Here is a 27,521-nt window from a genome sequence, read left to right as displayed (position 1 = left end):
GCGACTCCACTTGAGGACACATTTAAAGTTTTTGCAATTTTCCGGACTGACTGACCTTCATTTCTTAAAGTAATGATGGCCACTCGTTTTTCTTTAGTTAGCTGATTGGTTCTTGCCATAATATGAATTTTAACAGTTGTCCAATAGGGCTGTCGGCTGTGTATTAACCTGACTTCTGCACGACACAACTGATGGTCCCAACCCCATTGATAAAGCAAGAAATTCCACTAATTAACCCTGATAAGGCACACCTGTGAAGTGGAAACCATTTCAGGTGACTACCTCTTGAAGCTCATGGAGAGAATGCCAAGAGTGTGCAAAGCAGTAATCAGAGCAAAGGGTGGCTATTTTGAAGAAACTAGAATATAAAACATGTTTTCAGTTATTTCACCTTTTTTTGTTAAGTACATAACTCCACATGTGTTCATTCATAGTTTTGATGCCTTCAGTGAGAATCTACAATGTAAATAGTCATGAAAATAAAGAAAACGCAATGAATGAGAAGGTGTGTCCAAACTTTTGGCCTGTACTGTATATTTATGTGTCTTTTATGGTGTACAGCACTTTGGTCAGCTGCAGTTGTTTTTAAATGTGCTATATAAATTAACTTGACTTGATTTGACTTATTTTCACTTGACAAATTTCCTGACTTTCCCCCTACTTTTACTTTAAATGCAAAAATTTAAATGCATGACTTTTACTTGTAACAAAGTATTTCTGCACTGTGGTCTTCATAATTTTACTTAAGTGAAAGATACAAGTATTTTTTCCACCACTGATCATGTATAGTGTTTCATCATATGGTCTTGAATCACCACCAGAGCACACATACCTACTAGATTTTGTCCAAAAAAATACTTTCATACCTGAAAATGTGTATTTTGGTTGTAAAATCTGCACACTTCTTTACACAGCTATGAAATTTCACATGCAAGGTCAGGTAGGAAGAGGTCACACAATAAATGCATAACATGAGTCACAAGTCAGGTCTTCTTGGTGAAAGCGGTGCAGTTACAACCATCCCCGGTCTCCCCTAGCTGAGTCTAAGTGGCCTGTAAGGCTGCATAAAATGGAAATACTCAAGTACAGCTTCATCTGTAACGAGCCTGTATTTACACGTACTGTCCGGTAGGTGGCGGTATGCGCCTTCCAGCTCTGACCTACCATCACGGATGGTAACCGCTGCAAGGAAGAAAAAAACACAGTTAGCTAGCAGAGACAGCAGGGCTAGTTCATGACGGGCTGCTGTCATCCACAATAACGGGTCAACTTAGCTTTATTTACTCTTCACCCTGCTTTTCATATGACAACCTTCACACCCGGCGACCACAGCACAATATGTTTGAGGTAACGTTAACAGCTGAGCAGCTGCCAGGGCCATTATTGTACCGCTAGCGTTAACTGTCGTCTGCTGGGGTTTTGTATGCAGCTAAACTGTAACAGTTAACTAGCTGAGTGGCTGCGGCTCCTTAACCTGGTGTGCAGATTAGTAACAAGTGTCGGTAGGTCGACTGGGGTGACAGTGGTTGAATATTAACCCCCTTTTTCTCCTGCACTCAACCACAGCTCTAATGTTGTCAGAATAGCTTGATAGCTAGCTAGATAGCTTGTGACGTTTGTTATTAAAATAGTGAGCGTTGCATTCAGTAGCATATAAAAATTATCCGGGGAAATGATTTATTCACTGTTACCGACCCTCGGGGTGTCTTGTCTTGTGTTCTTGGTGCCAAAAAAATACGAGAGAGCACACGATGCCGAGAATAATGCTAGCTAGAGTTAGAAAACAGAAGTTTATTTAAGCCTGCAGCCTACTGTAACGTTATTGCTGTTATACACCTAAAGATGGGTGTCACCAGTGTCACCGTATCTCACTCACCTCTGCCACTCATCAAAGGGATGCACCAAAATGTACTTTTTTGGCATTATGCATAATTATATTACATTTGCTAAATTAAAGCAAAGCAAATGTTGACTTTCTGCCCGATGGGTGCATAGATAGATAGATAGATAGATGACACTCTTATTAGATAAGAAAATGACAGTCTAAGAAATGTAAACCTTGAATAATGCACATGAATGATAAAAAGAATGAGAATATAAGATGATCTAGATCTCTAACTCTAATATGTATTAAATATACTCTGTGCAAAGATAGTGCCACTGTAATAAACTCTCTAAAGTCTGTATTAGTGCAAGTAGGTAATGTTGTGTGCAGGATTGAGTTTGCATAAATGTAAATAGAAACAGCTGTTTATGGATTATACTGTATGTCTACATACATTACTCAGGTGGAGGTGTTACACTGGTGTGTAGTAATACAGGGATATAAGGTGACTGCAGTAGTACATGGTGAGATATACAAGATTAATATTAACAAGGAAAGCTATTGATGACTTGTTTTTTAGGGTTAAGGAAATCAAAGTTTGTGATTGTGAGTTCTGGAAGAAGTAGTTCTCAAATAGGGATGCAACCAGCGACCCATTATTGATTAATCTCCTAATTTCTTGTTTGATTGATTAATTCGTTAATCTATAAAATGTAGGAAAAAAAGTGTTAAAAATTAAGGTTTTGTTTACTAATATAACAAAATATCATGCACATAGCACTCATTGCAAGGAAAGTTGGTTTTAACGAGATATGTTAATTTCATGCCGTATCTGTTCAAGCATTTTATTGAGGGTGGTGTCACTTTGCACAGATCATAGGTAAATATATACAAATAAAGAAATTATTGGTAAATATACAAATGCAATATAGAGATAATTAGTGCATTTACAAAACTGATAGAGACATTGTTCTCTTTTAGAATATATAAAAATAAAAATCAACACCCAAATCAAAATTGAAGGATCCTACTTTAAATTGGCAATAAGAATCTGCAAATGACATTTCACTGTTATCTTCTCCAGATATTGAATAAAAGGTTGCCAGATGGTGTCAAATAAATTCACCTGCTCATTTCTAATATATCTGATCCCCTCCACCCCTGGAGTAATGACATCATCAAGCCACATATTCACAATAGAGATATTTTTTACCCTTCCGCTGCATTTCTTAGCTGACATAAGGAAATAGTTGATAAGTCATCTTTGAGCTGATGTGAGGTTGTTAAATGTCCCTGTGGTTCAGGCTCAATTCTTGGTTCAAGAATGTCTGAAGTTGTGTGGAAAATGTTGCACCAGTATCTCTGAATCTTAGGACACATTATGTAACAGTGTATTAGAGTGGCTTTGTTAGACTGACACTTGTTGCACAGAGAAGAAACAGAGGGGAACCATTTATTTATTTTAGATTTGGAAATATGCAACCTATGTACTGTTTTAAATGGCACTTGTCTGACATTAATAGAACATTCATTAATCTGTTTTAAGCTGTGATTTCATTGTTCCTCTACACTCTGGATATTTATATCTTTTTCCCATTTCTCTCTTATACGAGAAGTGTCCACCTTTTGAGCTGTTTAAAGGATAGATACCAAGTGGGGTGTATATGGTGGGAGCTTGACGACAGGTCAAAGTGTGGAGTCAGTTGTAGTCTCATTAGATGGGATGAACTTGTGTGCATAGTCTCTTATCTGGAGGTATTGGAAGAAGTTAAATCTAGGTAATTTAAATTTGTCTGCCAGTTTGTATTGAGAAGGTTGTGTGATATTACAAGATAAAGAGATTTGTTGTTATTACAAGTAAGGTTTATTGTAAAACTTGAATAAGTTGGTATCTATCAGTACCTAGAAAAGTATTGCAATATGAAAAAAATACTGAAAAAAAAAGACATAAAGAAAGTCAGTAATAAAATAAAGTTCAGTTTATCAAACTTTAGGTCTATCAGAGACTCCCTGTCAACCGAAGCAGCCAAAGTATACTTTTTTTCTATGATCATTTCGCACATCACCTTCTGTCTGATAAGTTGGTCTAATGCTCATTCCACTGCTCTAAAACCTTTGGAATCACTTTACAAACAAGCACTTAAAACACTAGACAAAAAACCCTTTAGACATCACCATTGCCATATCCTGAAAAAGTACAAACTTTTGAGCTGGGACAACCTAATTACATACAAAAGCATCTGTCAGGTATACAAGATCATGCAGGGCTCAGCTCCTCCTCCACTATCCAGTTTTATTAAATTCAAATCCTCTGCTATTAGAACTACGCGAGGTGCGACAAAAAAAGATTGCATAATCCCGTTAAGGAACACCACTTTAAGCCAGGCTGTATTCTCATTCAAAGCATCACATCAATGGAACACATTGCCACAATCGATCAGAGAATCTCCATCATATCACTCATTCCAAGCAAATGTTAAGAACTGGCTTGTAGACACCCAAAGATGTGAGCACTGATGTTGATATTGTTGTCTGATGTGAATTGTTGTCCAAATGTGTATTATTAACGTGGACACACATCATCTTGTTGTAGTCCAAATGTGTATTTATTATGTATGTATTTACGGACAGTAGTATGTGTTTGTGTCTACCCTATGTGGTACAATATTTTATCCCATTGTTGTTCTTTTTAAAGGTTACCTTGTACAAACTGGCAAAGGGACAGTCGATGAAAACTAGCTTTTTAAGCTAATTCAAGTGCATTTACATGTGTGTGTTTTTTTTTTTGTACACAATGTTTATTAATGTGCATTGTCCCTTTCAAATAAACTAAACTAAACTAAACTAAAAACAATCATGTTAAAAACAGAAAAAAAATATCATCTTCTTTGTTTGTCTTTAAAGTTAACGTCTCACAAAGGTCTATGACTGAATATTGCTTTTAAAATCAACACAGTGGTGGCAGTTTGCAGAACTTCACTACCTTCTTTTGCATTATTTCAGTCCCTTACGCACCTGTCTACCAGGTTTGCATTAGACATTATTAAATTAGAGATTTAATGTGAGACTGCAGGACTGGCGATGCAGGTTACATTCTTGGAAAGAGCCATGAACGTACCCATTACAACCTGTCTAACCTGACATTTTATCAAGCTTAAGTCAACATATTAAGCTATAAAGGGCAGCCTCCTCCTGATCATTATTCTTTCTTTGCATACACAGAATTTTAGTGGCCACACATCTTCAAGGTCTCTGAGGTTTGTTACTGTATGCCTTGCAGGCTTTGAGAACCGAGCATAAATGTCTTTGCCTTTATTTCTTAATAGGATCCTGAACTCCAAGATCCGTTGTCACTGAGTCTAAATGAAAACTATGATGACCAGAATTCGCCAAGTCATGATTCGAAAAAAGCACCTGCCAGCCCTGACTATAACTGTGAGACACCAGAGATTCGAGTAATCATCAAAGAGGAAGAGGAAGGCTGGACTGTGAGTGAAAATTGTGAGTGGAAAATCTTATGTCTTAGCATCACCTTACTAGATGACACACATAAAAATTACTTGACTGTGATTTTTCAAATTTTTGTTTTGCCTTGTAATGTTAAACACAGATGAGAGCTTCAGCTCAGAAGGAGAAAAAGAGGATATTTCGGCGCACAACCTCAAAGCATGCGGGAAGGAGAGCTCCATATCATTCGGAGTAAAGAGACAGCAGGGAGTGTATTCGGTGGAGAAATGCTCCGAGGAGCCTGGTGGCCCCACTCTCTATGGGCAGAGCTCCTCTGCCAGAGAGGAGCGGCAGAGACACATGCTCATGGACTCTGATGAGAAACCTAAGATTTCCTGTCTACGAGGAAAAGTGCCAGGAAATGTGACTGTGCATCAGTGTAATAACACGGGAGAGAAACCCTTCTCCTGCCCATTACGCGAGTCGAGCCCCACTCACAAAAGGAACATGAAATCCCAACAGAGAACACTTGCAGGGGATGAGTGTTATGCTCCAGACCAGAGCCCTGACATCAAAGAAAGCACATCAACAGAAGCAGAAGAGACCAAAAGATTAGCACCTTGCCAAACAGTACGTAAATTTTTTTTAATAGAAATTCATTATATAACATCATGCAAATATTAGTGAAAAGACAAGAAAAAATCTCTCTAGTAGATATGTAGTAGTGGTTTCATAAGGTCAGCATCAGCTCAAGGACTAAATAATGTAATATTTTTAAGTTTCTTGCTTATTTTATTCATTCATTTCCTACTGTAGTTGCATTTAGATAATAACTAAACTATTGGCCTCATACAGTAATCACTCATTTGATCAGATTCTGTCTTTAAGATACAGCTGATAACTTTTATAAAAAATAATTATGCATTGTCAACACAATATTACTGCGGCTGTTTGAAAACCACCAATCAGAGCCAAGAAGTCTCTAACACAGCTGTCAATCATGTCGATTACTGCTCGTGAACTGCGGACAAACTGTCAATCTAGGCAGCACTGATCAAATATAAATCCAGATACTGTTACTGCATTGTCTATTTCATGTTTAAAATGTTTTCAGAAACACCCTTTAGTGTACTGTTTAGCTGTAATATGAGAAAGTTTGCTTGGGTCAGTAGGCAGTGCTGGGTTTTCGCGAGACTGTTTTTAACAGATAATGATTTCAGGATAATGAATGAATAAAAAAAGATGGAGGTTTTGAACATGGTGGCTGGGTCACAAGTTTCACATTTTACAGCTAAACAGTACACTTAAATATGTTGCAGCAGGTTTTTGCAAGTGCCATGAAAGCACTAAGAGGAGGCAGGGGAACATGATTTTTTTTTCCATAGATTATCTGTTTTATGTATTACTGTGTGGGTATAGTAACAGTTTCAGCCAATATGACAAAAGGTTATTTTTATAAAAGTTACCAAATACAGCTTTAAGTGGCATGTTTACAGCCTGATAAGACCATTGTGATGACGTGAGCTCAACAATCTATTTCGCTCACTGTATCAGTCTGGACTCAATGACTTGACAGAGAAACTCCGTTCAGCTAATCAGTGTAGCAAAACACCAGGGAACATATTTTTTCACCAACTGAGCCAGTTGATAAATCATTTGCCAAATCCAGTCAGAAGAACGGCGAAAAAGTTTTTCCTCTGAGAAACTCTGCGATTTCATACTCTTGATCTTGTTTAATTGTTGTTATCGACTCTATTTCGGCAACAACTTCGCTTATTGCCATGTTTACTCTACTAACATTAAAGTTAGCACTCGTTGCTTTGTTACCTGCCATAACTGCTCTGCAAGCTGCGGCCTGCATTTTACGTTATCAGCTACAATGCAGCCCCTGATTGGTTTGCTGATATTGTCAACTACAGTGCAGATCCCTGATTGGCCCTGATTGGATTTTAATTTCTGGAAAGTGCTTGGGGTGGTCCAGAGTCAAGACTGATACAGAGAACAAACCAGAATGTTGAACTCAAGTCATCAGGATGGTCTTACCTGGCTAGCATGTACGAGTGATTGTAAGAGAATTTGTGGCAATTTTCTCGTGCTTAGAATTTAGTCTTGGGTACGAACAAAATTCTCCAGACCTGTTGTGAATTTTACAGCAAGTTCTTGCTCAGAAAATTCTTTTGCTCTAACAGCTGCTTCAGGGTCTTTATGCAGGTCTTTGTTTAGTATCATCCTCTGTTGCACCAACAGTGTAACATCACCTGTAGTTGCCTCTCAAATTGGTCACAGACCGCTTTGCTTAGAATGTTTTTAGTGTCTAACTTCATATTTTCTGTTTCTTCTTTATGTCTCATGACATGTTTTTTGCAGCTGTAATGTTATAAATATTCTAAACAACACAGTGGTCCTTAAATACCACTACTGACATTGCAAAATGTGCAATGTTTTCATCAAGTTTCAGATGGACCTGAAGCTCCATCTGAAACTTGTCCACAAACTGAGCAGGACAGGTCTCCTTTTATGAATGATTTAGATGTGGTTCCCAGCTGGTGGGCAGAGGTCCAGAAGTGGGTTGCAGGTCAATTCTGAAAGGACCACAAGTGACTTTGAATTTCCAGCACAGAGATTTATTTTGAGGTGCTGTTTCCTGCTGTTAAGTGGGGAGTGACGGACAAGCGCAAGTATGACATTGAATATATTAAACTGTGTGGACCTTGAACTACTGACTAAGGAGAAATCTTGACCCTGTGGCTGGACCAGTTGGGAACCACTGATGTAGATGATGCTAATGATCGCATCTCACTAATGTGGACCTCCTCTACGAACAACTTAAATTTGTCCAGTTAAGAGAGTTTGATGAGTCTGACTTGTACAGTGAAAGAAGCAGTTTAGGTTAAGAGTTCAAAAATGTTCTTGCATGATGAGGCCGAATGACTCTTTTTAAAAGTAATAAAACTGCTTGTTTTTAGTTTAAGTATCAAACAAAGCAGTAGTAGAGATGTTTTATCACCATGCATTCCACCCAAATGAGAGAAGTCTCTAAATGTGGTGTCACTGCTTCCCTGCATAAAATTAACAACTTTTCACACTGTGTTCTATATTTAGGATTCTCCTGAACGTAAGCCCCTGATTTCACGTGGACTCAAGATGGCATCTGCAAACTTAGAGGACCAAACGCTCCATTTGACTGTCAGACTGCGGGCAGGGGAGGAGGAGGAGGAAGAGGAAGAAGAAGAAGAAGAAGAAGAAGAAGAAGAGGAACAAGATGAAGAAATTGGTGGTTTAATCAACTCTGATGGAGAAGTGGTTGAATGGAATGTCAGTAAGTGATTCAGAACAGCACATTTATAGCACAGCCATGACTTTTTGCTTCGACTCTCCCCTGTGAGTTTATTTGGTAAAGCATATTTTAAACAGCAGCTAAAAATAAAGACATTTTCTAGTAACTGGCAGCCAAGTATTTCCAAAATAAGACTTTTTTAAATTCATGAAAACAAGCCTTTGTTCTTTTGTTTTCTGTTTTCATTTTGTTACCATTCGCAGTTCAACGGTTGCTTATAATTCAGAACATTAGCATTGACTTTATTTTCTATGTAGAATGCAGCCGTTTTTGTAAGGCCTGACTGCATAATCTAACATTTTAAAATAATGTTGAAAATGTTGAGTATCAGTTGGCATGTCAGGTATCTCTTGAACCTGAGCCAGCTATTTTGATTTTTACAGGAGACAGTCCTGACCGAGGCTCTGATTGCACAGAAAGTCCTCAGCCTAGCAAGGTAACTGGTTTCAAGATGATATCATTTATCAGTTTTGCGATACAAAGGTATAATTAGGGCTTTCCCCTTTAAGTCTTGAAACCTTGGATTGCTTGTATAGCATGTAATTACATTGCAGTACCATTCAACAGCAAACACATATACAGCCTCCAGTAAGATTTGAATCAATATGCGCCCTGCACAACCTGAAGAAATGGAATTTGGCAAGGCAGCCTTTCCAGTTTGGCAAAGTGGAAAGCTTGAAATGTCTTGAAAACAATGAGTTATCCTGGAAAAGCTTTAAATGTACAAGATAATTATGACACACTTGTTAAATGAATTGTCACAGGTGTCCCTATAGCTCCCCTAATTGTATTTTAATGCACAGGGTGCCTGCTAAAATTAGTGCTTTGTTTAGAGATGAAGGAGAGTTCATATCGTAACACTTAATAGCTGTCTAAGTTCTGAGAAGCTGACTTTACTATCCCAACTTATTTTAATAAGAATGTAAATTCTGCCTCATGTTATATTCACCTTTAAAGTTCAACATCAAAATACAACAGGGAGCCAAAACTTAGTTACAGCAGGAACAAGTCTTCACTGTCACTGCAGGGTAGATAAATAGGCAGGATTGCTTTGCAGCACGCTGCCACCCTGTGTTGCCTCCCACCCCACACGGATAAGAAAAACAACCCCACAGAATAGTTTAATTAAATCCTATAGCTACTACTTTAAAAACATTATCTTTGCTCTGTTTGCAGCCTTAAAAAGGACCTGTGGTATCTTTCATTCGGGACCCTATTTTCCCGTTTTTTGAGTCCAAGTAAAGAATGGGGTTCAGTTTTTAAAATTGGTCCAGTATTGAGCGAGGGCTACAGCCATGAGCCACTGTCAGCGTTCATCCACAAAGAGTGCTTGTTTTTGCCACTGCCAAACTCATATTATTATTGTGTCTGACAACCCTTAATTCACCCAGATAGATGTGAAACTACAGCATACTATAAGAAACTACACTATATCCAGAACTCAGCTGCTCGTCTCATCACACACTCCCGCACCTGTGACCACATCACTCCCGTCCTTCATGATCTCCACTGGCTCCCCATCCCCCAGTGTATTCATTTCAAACTCCTCATCATCACTTACAAAGCTCTCCACAACCTGCCCCCTGCCCCCACCTGTCTGAGCTCCTTTACCGGCACACTCCCTCCGGCACTCTTAGGTCTGCTGATGCCAACCTCCTTATAGTGGATGTTCATTGATGTCACTTTGCAGCCTTTTTCTCCAGTTCTGGCTGCAGCCCTCTCGCTCAATACTGGACCAAGTTCAAAAATTGTTCCTATTAGTCACTTAGACACAGAAACATCGAAAAACAGGGTCCAGGTTGAAAAACACCAAAGTTATCCAATAAGTACTGTCACCTTTGGGTGTTATGTTTCTGATGGTGTTTAATGTTTGTGATCACAGGGTGTCGTCCTGTCAGAGTCTCAGCTGCAAGGCCCAAACCAGAGAGACAGCAGTAGTCCAACGCTCATCATGGAAGTTGTGTCTGCTGGGGAAGATGAAGAAAGGGAAGAAGGCGAGGAAAAGGAGAGAGCAGTAAAGACGGCAGCTGTCCCGCCCGTACACCGTGGTAAACACAAGTCAAACAAAAGCTGAAAAGTGAAAGTTGAAAGTAATAGTTAGGACTCAGTTAACGTATTCCCCACAATGTTACCAGGAAAGAGACACAGGAGAAAGAAGAAGGCTCCAGAAATAACAGTGGTGTCAGTGGACGTCTCGGAATCAGAGAAAGAAGTTCCTGCAACTCCTGGTGAGAAGATTTTCATTATAATGTGGAGGATGGGACTCAAAATAAGAGTTGGATGGATTGTTTTTAATTGTGTCTTTCCATGTGGTAATAATTTCTGCTGGTTTTCGTTGTTATAAAGTAAAAAGACGGGGCAGAAGAAAGGCTTCAGAGGTGCCGCTGTTGTCTGATGTAGACCTAGATGAAGAGCCAGGAAGTGAGTGTGCTTGATTTTATACCGGTGAATGTGTGTTTATGCTCCTGAAATGATGCCTGTGGTTGTTTTCTTATGATAAGTCTTTTTATCTTATAGTATCGAGGCGCACTCGAAGAAAGAGAAATGTCCCTATCATTGTGGAACCAGAAGAAGTAAACACCAAAACTGTCCGCCGTGCTGCTGGTAAGACAAGAAGTACAGCTGGGTATCGAGCAGCTGTTCATTGATTCTCGTTAATTGCATTTTTTTTATATTTATATATATTATTTGTATATTTGTGGGGATATCTTCAGCAGTGAATCAGCTTTAAATATATAATGTCTTCTATATATGTCTTCTGAGTCCGAGCTCTGATCTGACTTATTGGAGGCAAAATGCACATGCAAACTTATGTTTCAGGGGGATGATGAGCAGAATTAAGAAAGACATTTCCCAACAAATCACTGGTACTTAAAAGTATATCATGCAGGATTATCGGTTACTGGTTGTAAACATACTCGCGAGTGAAACTTAAATCCAACCCAAGATTTACTCACCCTCGCCCCCTATTTTTTCAGCACTGTGTCTCAGATGCCTGCTGCTTACAGTCTGGCACCTGGGGCCTCATTTATAAAACTAAATGTTTGTGTACATATAAATGAGGAAATGTATATACTAATATCGAGTTCATTCATTCATCTTCTAACCGCTTCATCCTCTTGAGGGTCGCGGGGGGGCTGGAGCCTATCCCAGCTGACATCGGGCAAGAGGCAGGGTACACCCTGACTACCGCAGGGCTGACACATAGAGACAAACAACCATTCACACTCACATTCACACCTACGGACAATTTTAGAATTATCAGTTAACCTAGTCCCCAATCTGCATGTCTTTGGACTGTGGGAGGAAGCCAGAGTGCCCAGAGAGAACCCACGCTGACACGGGGAGAACATGCACTCCGCACAGAAGGGCTCCCACACCCGGGATCGAACCGGCAACCCTCTTGCTGTGAGGCGACAGTGCTAACCACCACACCACCGTGCCGCCCCTAATATCGAGTTTATATATATATATATATATATATATATATATATATATATATATATATATATATATATATATATATATATATATATATATATATATATATAATCCTAATTTGTGCTTAGAAAGTGTACACACATTTCAAGCCTTTTGTGCATTCTCAGTGGTTATAAATGAGGCCCCCAGTTACTACCTTTTTACAAAGCACCAACTTCACCTGAGGGCTAGGCTTGGGCCTTTTCATACCTTCCAAGAATTTCACTGGAGTGTGCAAGATATGACGGGACAGGCAAATTATCTACATTACCCAAGCTCTCTCAAATTTTTCAGTATTATAGATACGCAAAAAGAAACTGGCACAATGTCAAAAATTGTATCTTTTTAATCTTAATCCATTTTCTTTATTAAACAGAGAAATACAACTGTACACTCTTTGGATTCAAGTCTCTCTCACTGCACTACGCCAGGCTTATTAGTCCTTCAGTTAGTTGGTTAGTAAGTCCATTGTTCCAACAATCACCAACTCTGGCTTGGTTGAAATAAACCATAATTCACCGAGTTAGATGTGAAATAAGCTGTTTTCCCTGTGGTCTCTCTCGCACCAGCCTTTCCAGTATGAGGTGTAATAAAAAGATGAGTGTCTGTATTTTTGACGGTTTTGAAAATTACACCATCGGGATTTTAAATGCCTTGGTATGCCGTAATACTGTTATACTACCCAAGCCTACTGAGGGCTGTGGGGGCACATGACCATAAACGTCTCCAACACAGAAAATAAAAATAATCCAAGCAGACAGTCTCTGCAGAAAAATACAGCTTCAAACACTTCTAGCAGGTTGCAAATGATGATTTAGAGGGAATTACATCTATATGAGTCTATATATTGTTTTTTTGTTTTAGAAAAATCCTGTAAAATACACCATTAAAAATTCTGAATCCCAATTTTGAACCTGTTCTTGATACCCAGCCCTTATTTATATAATATCACTTTTATGTTTTAGACTAAAGCAAGATATGGATTTTTTCTTTTATCAGCAAAGCGACCTTACAGAAGAAGGAAAGATACCAAACAATCTACTGAAGGAGGAGGAGACAACACAGGTGTTTCTGCTGGTAAGAGCAAATAAAATGGTCCACAGGAGCGCATAACCAGTGTGGCTGCAGCTAATGCTCGGCAAAATTCTTAGCCATGATCATTGGATTATCAGAGTAAGGAAAGGGTGGCTGTGTTTGAGTTATCGTAAGATGTCTTATGCCATGTTTCAAAGTTAACTGGTGATGTAAAAATACAGCTTCACAGGACCTCCTCTGCTGTGGCTTCCCATATGTTATCCTATATACTTGTTAACACAGAGAAGACAAATTACAGAACAAGTACAAGCAGTGTTGATGATGAGCATCCAAATGCAGAGCAGCTGCAGTTCCAGTCCAACCTGCTTGGCTTAATAGCAGCAGCAGTTAAGTCATGCAGATATGCTCATGTTCACCACCTATGGGTGAGAAAAGTGATTGAAAGATGTCATAGATGTTGTTTAAAATAACAGGGAAATATATGTTATTTATAGTTGTTTTTAAAATTAAATAAAAAAAATATTTATCCCTTGGATAGTCATACATTCTTCTCAGTTGGAACTAAAAACTCACATATACACAAAGAAAAAAGCAGCTGTGGAAATTAATAAACTGCAGGTGTAACACACACTGCCTGCAGGTGGTGACATCAACATGTCCACATCTAAACCGCTGCTGCCATTTCCTTCCTTTCCTGTATGTGACAGGGTTAGTGTGTGTAGTGTTGGTGTCACCATGAACAGACCAACCAGGGCTTTTGAAGCCAGTTTGACATAGTGGCCAAACCGTGGTATTACAACTTCAGGACCATCATGTGATGCCATTGGGGTCAAAAGAGTCTAAAGAGACATCTATAAATCTGTGGATACATTTTTTGGCATCACAACCCCTGGAAAATGACTTGATTCACTATCAGGATTTGATCCATCTGGTCCGATAACATTTTGAAAGTCTAGAAGAGCTGCATTTTATCTCCATTCAAGTTAGGGTGGGGCTAAACCAGAAGTTAGCTGCTCAGCTGCCATAATTCTCCAGTGATCTTGCTCTATGGCCCCAACAATGCAGAAACAAAGTGGAAGATCAACGGAATTTTACACACAGAAGTCAAATTTTTAGGCTTCACGCACCACTGGGCAACTTTGATAGGAATGTACGGGGACACGCCTCGTTAAACAGACCGATCTGCATCTTATTCAATGTGAGGGAGTGCATCTAAGTTTTTGAGTGGATTACGAGTCAGTTTCGTTAAGTGTTGAGCGCCGAACAGAACAGAACAAGGTTTTTGTAACAAATAAATTAGGACTAATAACAGAAGAATGTGGTTGGTCTGTAATGGGTTGGGATAAATCTCCAAACTAATTTTCTAAGCATTAAATAGCTTTGCTTTCCCACACAGGGAAGAAGCGCCCTGGCAGAAAGATGATTCGTGTTCCAATAGAAATACCTCCTGAGCTCCTGAAGAAGCCCAAAGAGAAGATGGAGTACCACTGCTCAGTGTGTGGCAAAGAGTTCCCTCACGCCTACAAACTTGAGAGGCACGAGCTGATCCACACAGGAGAGAAACCCTACTGCTGCTCCATCTGTGGTCGAGGTTTCAACCAAAAGGGGAATCTCAAAACGCACTACAAAGTCCACTTAGGTGAGAGCTGTCACACCACAACTGAATCATTACAGTTATCTCTAAGAATATTTGCCATTGTTGTCAGTTTATATATGTAATGTAAATTTACACAACAAATTCAGATTTATTTATTTAACATTTCTGAAGATTCTGTTCCGAATAGCAAACAAGTTATCTTCTGTTTGGTATTTTGTATGGATGGCCTGTATTATTTTGTATCCAGGAGTGCCTTTATCGAAAACTTTGAGTCAGTATTTACAATAAACATCCCATAAACATCAATGATTCATCAGTCTCTGAGGCCCTAAATCAAACCTCACGTTGTCAGCTGAATATTGACATTTTTCCTGCTGCATCATTGTACACAGAGCAACACAGGAAAACCAGCCTGGCAGTCTATGAAGTTTTTCAATCTCGTCTTGTCTCCAAATAACTTAACTGGTAATGTTAAGACACACCAAACCTACATCAAAAAAAGTGGTTGAGACGAAGGCTGAATGCCTTTGCACACTGACTCCATTTTTGGATGAGTTTTTTGTAACCCGTCATCTGAAAAAAATCGTTACACACAGAAACCGTGCACACTGATTCTGATTCTTTTAATTGTTGTATTCGGTGCGAAAATTTGCAAAACATGACAAAATGAAAAGACACATTTTCTCCTTGCCTCTCTATGCTGGAGTTACCTATCTGGATGTCATCACTGCCTCCCTGTCTTTTATTTGGCACCACAGCTGCAAGAAAGGGCAGAGGTGTCCTTCTTTTCTGTCCGCCAGATTATCATTATCATCCACCTGAATGTTACTGTCTGACCTGTTAAACGTGAGCTATTTGAGTTATGACAGGATACTGTGCACCCCGTTCCTCTGTCTTGTCACAAATGTGCACAATGCCGCCACATTTTCTTCACCGATTCTTGGTCAAACATCTCTGAAGGCTTCTGATGATGCAAAAACCCAGGAAATTGAACCTGTTCCAAAACTTTTTATGATGGCCGAAAGTTTCGGACCCTATGGAAACGTGATTGACACAGCGCAAGGTTGTATTTATTTTTAGACGTGTGAAAATTTCGGATGAAAAACTCGACTCAGTGTGCAAAGGCATTGACTGTTGCGTCACCTGTGTCATGGCCAAAAAGTTGCACATGAACACACCACAAAGACCACAGCCAATGGCCAACTAGCACATATATACTGCGCCTGCATGAGAGGAAGCAACTCTCCATACCAGCAGGTGGCGGTAGTCTGTATTCGTCATTAAATATGGGAAAAAGGAAGACCAACAGGATGCACTGAAGACGCTAGTTAGCCAAATAGCACATTAACACAGTCCGATGTTTAAAGAACAAAGGATAGTTCCCGAGCGTGAGCAAATAATAACACAATTTCTCCTAAAGAGTTCAATAGCTAAAAAAACAATATTATCGCTTAGCTGTTTGTTTGCTTTCCTCACTTCCATTTCTCTTCACATGCACTGAGTTGAATTGCCAATCAGATTGCCTACAGCACGTAACACGCGACTTAAACTAGGGCGACAGGCGCTCACCAACAGCTCGATATTGACCAACAGTTTACCGTCCATTTGGTGTGCTCAGGCCCTCAGGATGATTGAAAAGGAAGGCAGAGCAATATATATTATATTTTAAGAATAGGCCCAAGACTGGCAACTTTTGGGAGAAATCTGGGAAATACAGAATTGATTTTAGTATAGTAATGTCTGCCTGGCTCATTGTAAGCCAGAAGTGAAGTAAGACTAAGTCCTTAACAGTGCAAAGATTGTTATACTTGAAGAGTAAAACATGTATTTGTCATTTTGTGAAGGTCGTAAGGGTGCTGTGGATTTTGACGATGAGGTGAACCCCATAGCATCTGAACTCTCTGAATACTTGAAGTCTCTGCCGGGGGAGTCCAGGATCAGATCATCCCTCCGTTGCCTGGAATGTGGAAAAGAATGTGAGAGTCACTCAGCTTTACAAGCACATCATATCACGACACACACAGAAACAGCTGGCGAACCAGACGCAGTCGAGCGCAGCGCATCGCAGCTTCTCTTCTGCCGCCGCTGTGGCATTCAGTTCAACGAGAAAGAAAAGCTGGAAGAACATATGAAAACCCACATCAAGGAGAAGCCCTACTCCTGTCCCGACTGTGGCAAGAGGTTCATCAATGAGAGCTACATCCAAGTTCACCAGCGCATCCACACTGGGGAGAAACCATTCCTCTGCTCCCAGTGCGGCAGAGGCTTCCACACGGCTTCCTCACTCAAGCTGCATGAGATGCAGCACTCCGGGGAGAGGCCCTTCGCATGCACCATCTGTGGGAAGACGTTTCGGATAAACTCGTACCTAACAGCACATTACCAGACCCACATCAAAGACAGACCTTTCATTTGTAGTGTCTGTGGGAAAGGCTACTCCAGAGCTGAGGAACTGAAGGTGCACCACAGGCTTCACACAGGAGAGAGACCCTACGAGTGTGGAGAGTGTGGGAAGAGCTTCATTTACCGCCAGGGTCTGCGGCAGCATCAGCGCACACATGCTGGAAGACGCATCGGGCCAACCAGACAGCTCGGTAGACCGAAGCAACAGGCCAGGCTGGACATCTAACAGTTGATCTATTGATGCATTTTTTGTTGTTAACCGTGTTTGAAGATATTACAGTAAAATTGCGCTTCTTTCCTGTTCTTCTTCCTTCCATTCCTCCCACCTACAGCAGAGACGATTACTGTGTCTGAAAATATACGCTACAGAGTCAGTGTGGGTTGCCAAGAATAATGTGGAAGCTTACTGTGTCGTCTTTCTCGTAATCATGTTTTGTACCCATGTTTCTCTGTTTACTCCTCTCTAGTAGCCCATCTGTACAATTTGAGTGCCTTTGTATCCTGCATGCCAAATACTAATACTTAATGTTAAAAAAATATGCACAATATCCTTGTTATTTTAAAAATCCATGTTGATGGAATACAGAAATTTTTCAGAAATGTGTTTTGTTTTCTTTTCTACATTTGTAGTAAGACCAGCTCTCCCTGATCATCTTAGTGACCCAGCTTAGTACAACATACTATTAAAACTCCACCAATCAGAGATCAGTGCCTGAGTTACTTGTCCCTAAAATGATAGTCCCTCCTAAATCCTATTAGTAGCAGATCCTCATCCCCTGTAGTCTTGAAAGATGGACTGTTAAAAGTTGCTGTGGTCAACTTGAACCACTCCTGCAGAAAAATCAAGTCAGTGAAGTTGGTGTCGAAGTGCCTAAATCCTGCATTCTTTCTACAGGCCAGCAGGGGGCGACTCCACTGAATGCAGAAAGGATGCAGATTATACAAGTCTATTGGAAAATGACCCCACTGCTCTTTTGTTAAATTACCTAAGTAAACATTTTCCTAATGGGTTTATGGTGTCAATTACTAGTTTCGAGCCTTTTCCTTAGCATAATAATTTTATAAATTATGGTCCTAGTAAGATTGAATAGACAGTAAAGCAGGGTATGCTTTAGGGCAGGGTCAGGCAACCTGAGGCTCCCTGTGGCTTTGACAGAAAGTTACCTAGGAATTAATAATGGTTATTTTTTAACATCCAGATTTTTCATTTGTCATTGTTGTAGGCCTAAAGTGATTATTGCATTCTACAACTGTAAAAATGCATCGCCTATACACTGAATTAAAAAAAGTTTCAACATTTTATCAACTAAAATGTGCATCATACGTCCACGACCTGTTGCCGTTTCAGTAGCGGTGGCCTGAAGTCTCCTTAGCATGGCTAGCTATGGATTTCAAAGTCTTGGAGGAAAATAGGGGATTTAATGTTACGTGGACAGATTAATTTGCTTTCACCACCAACGATGCAAAGTTTAAGTACAAAATAATTATAAATAGCCCACTACAGAGTAGCCAGTAACCCAAAATTAAAGCAGTTGACCTGAGGACAGTGCCACCCAATCACCCAAGTGATTACAATTCATCTTGAGCGGGGCATGAATACCGGCACCAAATGTCATGGCAATGCATCCAACCCTTGTCAAGATATTTCACTCAAGACCACAGATATTAACTTCATGGCACTGGAGAAAAAGTCAGAGGATCACCAAAGTCAGCAGGCATATTGGCTCCAGACAGATTTTCTTTCTTTCTTTTTTTGGCCAATAATGGCTCTTCAAACATTAAGGTTGCTGACCACTGATTTAGGGTGTTGCCACCTTGTAATTGACAAGTCAATATCACGGCAGACTCGTAATCCATCGTTTGTTGGCCCGATGACAATCCTCTGAGTGCAGCGGCCAATATTTTAGGAAATCTGTTCAAGCAGACAGATATCCAGGCCAAGACCTCCTCTTCTGAGCACTGGTCAGATAATCTGCATTTGAATGCAGATAAATTAGAAAAAGCTAATAAAGTTAAATCATCGTCAGACAGCAGCTGATGGGTTCTGGCTCTCTACACAGATTGTTTAAGCACTGCTCAAAAATGATTCGTCAACACTACTTGGACTACAAACTACAAATGGACACCAGAACGCTTCCGATACAAAATCCTGTCCCACGCCTACAGATTCTACATACAGATATTACTACCACAGCAACCTTAGTCCACAAACCAATGGGTAATGTCAAAGAGGCTTTTGTGGTGAGCCTTAATAAAATGTTTTCCCCCCTTTAATTGTTTTATGCTTGTCATCTTTATCTTGAATCACAACTTAGATAATGGAGGCCACATTATGCTCATTTTAAAGTTCATACTTTTGTTTCAGTGGCTTACTAGTCCAATCTGTTGTGACTGGTCAGTTGCTTATGGCATGTGAGAAATGTTACGCCATTTACATTAACTGCATTCCAGCTCCTGGGACCTGGGCCCAGTTGTTTCGTAGTAATCCGATTAGATTTCGGATTGGATCAAATCTTTATAAAGGGTTGTTAAAAAGAAAAAAAGTGTTGAAATAAAATTAAATCACAGTCCAATTTTGGTTTTGGTCTGGATCAGACCCTCAGTATACCTTGTTCAGAACTTTGAAAATATAAGCAGTGACGAAATGTAGTTACGATGGGCCCCAGTGCACGTTGTTATGACAGGCCTCCATGCACGCTATCGTGCACATATCATCTCTTCACATGATCAAACAGAGGCATGACATTAGACAACATCGACACACATTTTAGAGCAATCATTATATATATATATATCTGTGTATGACAAAAAATACTTAAGACATCAGAAAGTATTCATTTAATAATTTCAATTGTTTATTTCTAGTTGTAGAAATGTTGAATAAGCATATGACTTTTTTGGTAACAAAAAAAACAAGGGATGATGGGGTAACCTTTTTCTTAGGCATATACAGCAAACGGCACCATTTTTGATTTAATGAGAAATCATCTTTTAACACAAGCATATTTCCAAGGTGACAGTCTCTCTCATAAGGGCCCATTCTCCGCCCAACATGTTACTAGAGGGCCCTTCTCTCTAAAGGCCCTGCTTTAAGTTATATATAGTGTCCTTGCTGACAGTCAAGAGCAAGCCAGTAACTCCGAACCACCTTTACAATCAAAACTGAGGTAGGATGTTTCACAACGGTCAGTTTTTATTTTGTACTTACTTATATTTTATCATAAGTGTCATTTATCTACAGAGCTGTAACAACTGTATATTAGATGACTGACTAAAGTGTCTATTTTTAACTTCTTGTTAAGGTGCACTTGTGAAAACTGTGCAAGAATGCCCAGCACAGTTGAAAATGTCTGATGCAAAGAAATACAAAGGTTAGCTAACATTATGGAGCTTCTTACCTTGAAGGACAAACAGCAGCACAAACCTAACATTGCTTGAGTTGGAAAATATAACCAAAAGTATCCTGATTAAAATCTAGCTGTCACCACCTTTGCAATTTAAAACCAAATGTACTTTGATTCTTGACTGTAGCAGTTTCAGTACATCAGATTTGGGTTTTACAGATTTCTGCTGTATACAGTACAAAGTCATAAAAATTGCTAGTGCTTTAAAATGTTTTCACCGTCTGTTTAGTGTGACCAGTAGGCAAAATTTCAGCTACACTTTATAATCACCTCCTGGCTGCAATTATCAATATGTTTATGTTTGACAGTGACACATATGTTGCCTCCTGGACCAATATTTGTCCAGGAACCAGGTCCTAGTCCCTCCTACACGCTTGGTACAACCATCCAGGCGTAGAGCTACACTTTGAAGCCCTTCACCCCGCAGAACATCAAACATTGACAGAGCTGACTTTTGACCTTTGAGGTGTATAACAGAGGAATAGTACATGTAACGAGATACAACTGAGTAAAATAAAATCAAAACACTAAGATTTTATTATACCGCAGAACCACTAAGGAAATAAGACTGAAATATTTTTCTCAAAATAACATCCTTTTAGCAAATGTAAAAAAGAAATAATACAAAAAACAAAACTTTTGTAAAGATCCAGTGTGCAATCCTCTCCATACAGGGCTTTACCGGCCTCTCTCATACCGGTATGGCAAGTCTTTGGGGAGGGGGATTTTCTTTAACTCTTCAACAAACGGCGCAGGGTCCACAATTACCTCCTCGAAGACGAGCCTCATCAATTCATTCAGGTAATCTGTAAAATATTACATTCAAATTCAGGACTTTTCTGAATCCACCTTCCTTGTTCATGTTGAAAGTGTGGCCACAATTATTTCAATTTGCTTTCATTGTATTGCTTTGTAATGAAAATATTTGTACTTACTGTATGTAGTGTCTGTTTTTACAGGCTTTAAAGTGCATTCGCCCGTCTCGAAGGACACAGCTTCGCTGACAGCTTGTCCTGCAGGTGCTTGTTCATGGTCCACATTTTCATTGTGGTGCATGACTGCTAGGTACAACCTACAATAACAGAGTGGTGACAATGAATGACCTGTAAGTTAATTTTGTCTTAAGGGCTTATTGGCCACTAATCAGTAACTCTGTTATAAGGCAAGTCAAGTTTATGAATATTTATAGCACCATTCCTACACAAGGGAATTCAAAGTGATTTACAGGGGCATAAAAATACCTTAAGAAAACATTAAAACAGCATTCACACATTTAAGGACAATCAAACAAGCAAATAAATAGTTGCAGGTTAAAGAAAAAGTTAGGTTTTTGAAAAGCCACAGGGAACAATAATGTTTTACGCCCTGATTTAAATGAGTTACCAGTTTCAGCAGGCCTCAGGAGCTTGTTCCACAGGTGGGGAGTGTAGAATCTTAAAGCTGCTTCACCTTGCTTGGTTTTGTTCCTGAAAATGCTGAGTAAACCTGTCCCAGATGACCTAAAGGGTCTGGGTGCTTCTTAGTATACACGTAAACCAGAAATGTATTTAGGCCTGAGACTATTCAGTGCTGTATGGACTACTAAAAGGATTTTAAAATCTATCCTTTGACATGCAGAAGCCAGTGAAGTGATTCAACGACCGGTGTGAAGTGCTCCACTGTCTAGGTGTTAGTGCAGACTCTGGCAGCAGCATTCAGGATGAGTTGCAGCTGTCTGATTTTTTACAACATCCTATGAATATATTTTGACACGGCTGCTTAATGCTTGATTTTAATTGGTCAATTATGGCATTCTGCAGTCTATTATTTATGAATGGCAGACCGTTTCTATGGACATAGTTTTGAATCAATATTGTGTGTGAAATTATTGATTTCTTTAGTAAGTAGCTAAGTGGGATCATGTACACTGTTGGGGTTTTACTACAATGACCTGCTTTCTGTACATTATCTCTTACTTACAGAATCCATTAATTACCTGCACAGCAATCCCATGAAAGAGTAGATCACATTCTCAGGTAAGAAACGTAGGATCAAATTGTGGAAGGCCTTCAGCGATGAACTCTGGTCATGGTGGCTCAGCTTCCTCACATCCTTGAGAACTCTCTTGTTGTTCAGGATTTGTTCCACTCTCTGGAGTGCCACTGACCCTTGAGTAATATTACAAAAGCATTTTGTTAAACAGCAGCCCATCTAAACAGTCAATATACACCAATATATTTGCATTACATATGAAATGGAAAAAACAAATTAATTTTCTATTTAATATTATGAAGGCACATCTTGTTTACAAACCTGGTTGGAACCATTTCTTAGGATCCTTTGACACTCTGTCAGGATGTTCACATTTGGGGAAGATGGGGTCTTCATGCACGTGTACATTTTGAATGTGGTTGACCAGTGACTTCCACTTAGCTACCTTCTCAGACCCTGATGTCGAAGAGGTCGCACTCCAGTAGAAGTGGTTTTTCATGCTGCTCAGCCATTTCTTCAACACCTCACAGTCCTTGCTTTGTGCAAGTCTTTCTAGTGTCGTGGATAAACCTTAATGAAAGTACACATGCAAGAAATCAATATTCAAGACACAGTTTGATGACGACCTGTTGCGGTGACAAAATGCACAGAGTGCACAGAGCATTTACTTTTCTCAATGTGCCACACGCCGTAGAGCTGTTTGATGTTGCGCTCCTTCAGTAACTTCTGAACTTGTGGATGTTGGTCGGTTACAACGTATTCCACCGCCAAACTGTTTGACTTCAGAAGATCTAGGCTTCGTTTCAGTCCCTCCCTCCCTATCCGGTAACAACCACCTACTTCATCGCTCTGGTGGTTGGTGGAAACACAATTGCAAAGATATAAATGTGAAGCATGTTTCAACATTTTGCAAGTTTAAAAAAAAAAATCCTAAAAGTGTAACACACCATAACAAGCTGCAGATCCATAATGATGTTGCTCTCCAGGTGCGTCAAAGTGTAGCTGCCGTACTTTGCCGAGTGTCCTAAGGAAACATAATAAGGTTGCAAGGCTTATCAACACAAACAGAATGGATAAGCTAGATGCTCTTTAATATTTTTTTTGTCAAGAGTTTTGAATTACCTGGCGAGTCTGCTTGTAAATCTCCACCAACTGCAACCTTCCCCTTCTGCTGTAGCTGCTGAAAAAGATTCTGCTGATCCGTCTTCCATTTGTGGACAATTGCAGGCTCCAGGAAACTCCTTGCATGCCTCCTGTAGGTGTCATATGGGAAAATCTGGAGCTGCATGGCCTTGCATATCTATGAATACATGAAAAAAAGGAAAGGGAAGTTGTAGAAAAGTTCCACTGATTGTAATTTTCATATGCAGGGAATGGAAACAGCAGCACCTTTGCCAGTTGGAAGAAAGATGCACCAGTGAAATATGTGGCTGCCGATAACTGGAGGTTGCCAACAGGCGTACTTCCAACAATGGGCTGGCTCTGCCACTGTCTGGAGTAATTACAGCTTTGGCAGAGCTGAGTGAATGCCACATAAGTACCAATTCGTCGTCGCTGGACATCACACTTTGTCTTGCATATTGGACAGGTGTCAAACAGCTCTCTGAGGCAGCTTTCAAATACAAGGTACTTTGTATCACTGTACCTTGGCCTTGACTCAAACCTAACATGACAACACAACAACAACAAGACATTTTTGCTTTAGCTTTCAAACATTTTTTTCCATCTCTGCTGATAACTCATAGCTACATATAGCCAAAATATAAAACTTAGGACATTTTAGATTTCTCTGTAACATCAGAGCTGCCAGGGCCATACGTTGAGTCATGAGGCTCTTCATGAGGCTGAGCTTGGAGCTCTGTATTAGTGTCTCCCACTTCCTCTTCCTCCTCCTCCTCCTCCTCCTCCTCCAACTCCAGACGAGGTCTCTTGTTTGGTCTGAAGCCTGGAGCCCTTGTGGGTGTTGAAGACGGTAGGAAATCTGGGAAACTGGAAATGGATTTGTTGACAGCACTGAGAGAAGACACCGTTGTCTGGGTGGCTACGAATGAAAGAAAAAAGTCAAAAGGTCATGAGAATGGGAGCCTGAAATATGAAATCCATTAGCTTTTAGTGGACTGCTAGATGCATTGTATTTCCTATAGTCCATATAACAGTATTTCAATATCAATTCCCAAACACAAAAACACAAATAATGCCTGTGTTGTATACCTTTGCTTCTCACATGCTGCTCCTTCAGTGTGCCCCAGGACAGCTGTGTGGCAACCGTCTTCTGAGATGCTATAAACTGTGTGCTCACTGAGGCGGTGTTTTGAGGGCTCGTTTGGCATCCAATATGATTGATTCTTATGGCAAAGGGGTCTTGGGCTAAGACATCCTGCAGTGTGGCAAATGAAGTAGTTAAAACCAAGTTAGCATCAGATGAAAACAGTAAACATCTAAAACGCTTAACAGTACTGTCTACTGTAAAACCAGCAAACAACGCTGTCCAGTTAAACACACGTACACAAACCCACATGGTATCCGTATATTATATATAAATACAGCCCCAGCTGTTTATCTCGGGACCAACTACACTGCTGTGAATAGTGAACAGCTTCCATGTAACAAATCCAAGTAAAAGGCATACTGTACATCTAATATTGGATAGCAGGCCTATATGGACTCAGAAAGCTGGATTGGGTATCTGTGACAATGGGGCTGATCTATTCAATTCTATGTTTATAGTTTCAGCTGCTATATTATATTGTGATTTAAATTTCTATGTAGCCTGAAGATTCAGAAAGAATTTTGATTCTTGTTTATTTTTCAAATGTTTAGTATTTATCAAGTTTGTTTGCACATGTTTGTGACTGATATTTACCTCCTGTTCAAATTTTACAGTGTATTGTTTAGTACTTGAATTTGAACTCCTGTTTAAGTTTCAACCATTTTTTTGCTGCATTTAACAAGTTTACACTTGAATTGTATTTCCTGTTCATTTTTAAGATTTTCTAACAAGATGCTGGTGCACGATAAGTTATTTTAATAACAAATAATTCAGAAAATTCTAGAGATGGGGAAAAAAACTTGATAAAGCATAGTGTCACAATATTTTTTGTGTGGCAATACTGTATAGTCACACAGTGCCAAGTATTGATTTTTTTTAATGATATAAATGACTAATATTACAAATTAAACTTTAGGTTACCTACTTGAATAATAAAATCAATTGCTTTTTCAGTCCACTAGAAACATTTTGCTGCAAATAAAATGAATGAAGTGAGATTAACAGACTGGAAAATTTACCTCATTAGATATAACAGATATTGACAAAGTTTTCCTTCGGGAACGAAATCTACAGTTGAATGAAGGTGATAAATTGCAATATGTCGCGATATATTGTATTGCAATACTCAGCATAATGCAATATCGCAATAATGGTGCATCATGATAATATCGTATCCTGGAGTCTGGTGATTCTCAAGAATATTCATACTAATGAATTTGTCACAATGTTTTACAAGCTTAGGAAAGCCGTGTGCAAGTCAAGCCTGATGTCTCTCACATGTAAAGTGATCCCAGTCACTTAGGTTTTATTGATGTGTGGGATTGGTACTCGATATCAGCCGACACCCAGAGCCCAGATATGAGTATCGGGATTGAAAAAAAAATCGACATGCACCTCAACACTTAGGATCGAAAAAACGCCACATTTCTACACAGTTTTAGGTAAAAGTGTGCCTACAGCTTCATAGCAAAACATTTCAACACAGTAACACTAGCTAACGTTAGTTCAGTTAGCTGAGTCCTAATGTAACGTTACATCTTAAAAACAACCAACACTCGGTAGCAGCTACATTGTTTGTTGTGAACATAAATCCACAGCTGGTACAGCATAACGTTACAGTACTTACGGGCTGTGGTTCTCCATCTTCAGATTTGACCACAGGCACAGTGGGAACAGCTCCTTCTTTGAGGAGCAACCTTGTAGAAAATCCAGATTTGTATGATTCCAGGTTCCGGAAGGAGTCCGGGGTAAAATGTCGGGAACACAACACAATATTGGAGCTGTACTGCTCAGGAATAGTGGTAAAAATGAATGTTAACCACTGCTTCCTTAGGGCTTCGTCGTTTGGAAGTCCACACAAAGAGTGGCCGCGTTCGCACCTAAAAAAACAGCGTCTTCTCGACATGGCGGACGAAACTCTCCTTCTCTTTCTTCTACTTGTCCCACTTTCTCTCCTTCTAGTTGATGATATTTGTCTGCTGCTGCTGCTGCTGCTGCTGCTGCTACTACTTCTTCTTCTGCTTCTGCTGCGGCTGCTGCGGCTGCTACTTCTTCTTCTGCTGCTTTAACGGCGGTTGGCAATCAACGTATCGGGAGCATTACCGCCACCCAGTGTTTATAAGCGTGGAGTTACAACCCAAATCCTTCAGGAAAAATAATCCTATCCCCTCTCTCAGTTTATCCAATAGGCTTTATTGGCATTAACATGGCACATTAACATGTGTTGACAAAGCACAAATACAATTACAAATTAAAAATCCATTACAAAAAATTACAAATACAAAAAGATAGTGAATGAAGCAATTGATCACATGAAAGACCATATTAGTCAATGCAGTAGAATATGCAGGCTGAATCAATGTGTAAGCAAAATGGGAAAATATCTAGTACATACAGTATATAGAAATACACATATACATGCATATGTCATGTCTCGCGTTTACCTATAAACACGTTTTATGTGTTTGTGTGTGGAAACAAACAACAACAGAAAAAAAGGAGTAGAGAAGTAAATTTTAAAAAAAAAAGCAGACTTCAGAATTTCTGTGTTGTTGTAGTTGTTGTTGGTGGTGTGTGTGTGTGTGTGTGTGTGTGTGTGTCATAGGTGTACTACAACAATATAGTAATACAAAATCATACACATAACTTCTAAAGGGGGAAAAAACTGAAATGTAGGACTGAATAAAAAAGGCAGAGCGAGCTGTGAGGAGATGAACTCCAGCTGTTATATGTTGTTGTGTTGGTTGTCTCTT

At 39.6% G+C, this 27,521-nt stretch overlaps 2 protein-coding genes across 4 annotated transcripts; one reads left to right on the top strand and one right to left on the bottom strand.

Annotated features, from left to right (window-relative positions):
- Positions 1-1,159: 1,159 nt before the first annotated feature.
- LOC117255478 (uncharacterized) lies at positions 1,160-17,724 on the top strand. Of its 2 annotated transcripts, XM_033624435.2 has the most exons (12): positions 1,160-1,347; positions 5,152-5,326; positions 5,436-5,902; positions 8,375-8,591; positions 8,993-9,045; positions 10,492-10,657; positions 10,745-10,837; positions 10,956-11,030; positions 11,127-11,213; positions 13,089-13,166; positions 14,521-14,763; positions 16,566-17,724. In XM_033624435.2, the coding sequence occupies exons 1-12, from the start codon at positions 1,339-1,341 to the stop codon at positions 17,348-17,350; spliced, it is 2,448 nt and encodes an 815-aa protein (XP_033480326.1). In that variant the 5' UTR covers positions 1,160-1,338; the 3' UTR covers positions 17,351-17,724. The 2 variants fall into 2 exon arrangements, with proteins under 2 accessions (XP_033480326.1, XP_033480327.1); XM_033624436.2 differs by lacking the exon at positions 1,160-1,347 and having other exon boundaries at positions 5,182-5,313.
- A 2,233-nt stretch (positions 17,725-19,957) lies between these two features.
- LOC117254579 (uncharacterized) lies at positions 19,958-26,825 on the bottom strand. Of its 2 annotated transcripts, none has more exons than XM_033622933.2 (11): positions 26,396-26,825; positions 24,711-24,876; positions 24,318-24,540; positions 23,889-24,162; positions 23,622-23,799; positions 23,447-23,523; positions 23,168-23,348; positions 22,821-23,069; positions 22,504-22,675; positions 21,464-21,600; positions 19,958-21,334 (listed from the first exon to the last, which is right to left on the bottom strand). In XM_033622933.2, the coding sequence occupies exons 1-11, from the start codon at positions 26,672-26,674 to the stop codon at positions 21,207-21,209; spliced, it is 2,064 nt and encodes a 687-aa protein (XP_033478824.2). In that variant the 5' UTR covers positions 26,675-26,825; the 3' UTR covers positions 19,958-21,206. The 2 variants fall into 2 exon arrangements, with proteins under 2 accessions (XP_033478824.2, XP_078022253.1); XM_078166127.1 differs by having other exon boundaries at positions 24,276-24,540; positions 26,396-26,813.
- Positions 26,826-27,521: the final 696 nt, after the last annotated feature.

This window comes from Epinephelus lanceolatus, chromosome 3 (assembly GCF_041903045.1).
Source record: "Epinephelus lanceolatus isolate andai-2023 chromosome 3, ASM4190304v1, whole genome shotgun sequence".
Taxonomy (NCBI): Eukaryota; Metazoa; Chordata; class Actinopteri; order Perciformes; family Serranidae; genus Epinephelus; species Epinephelus lanceolatus.
The sequence above is the reverse complement of the archived record's forward strand: the minus strand, read 5'-3'. Positions and strand labels throughout refer to the sequence as shown.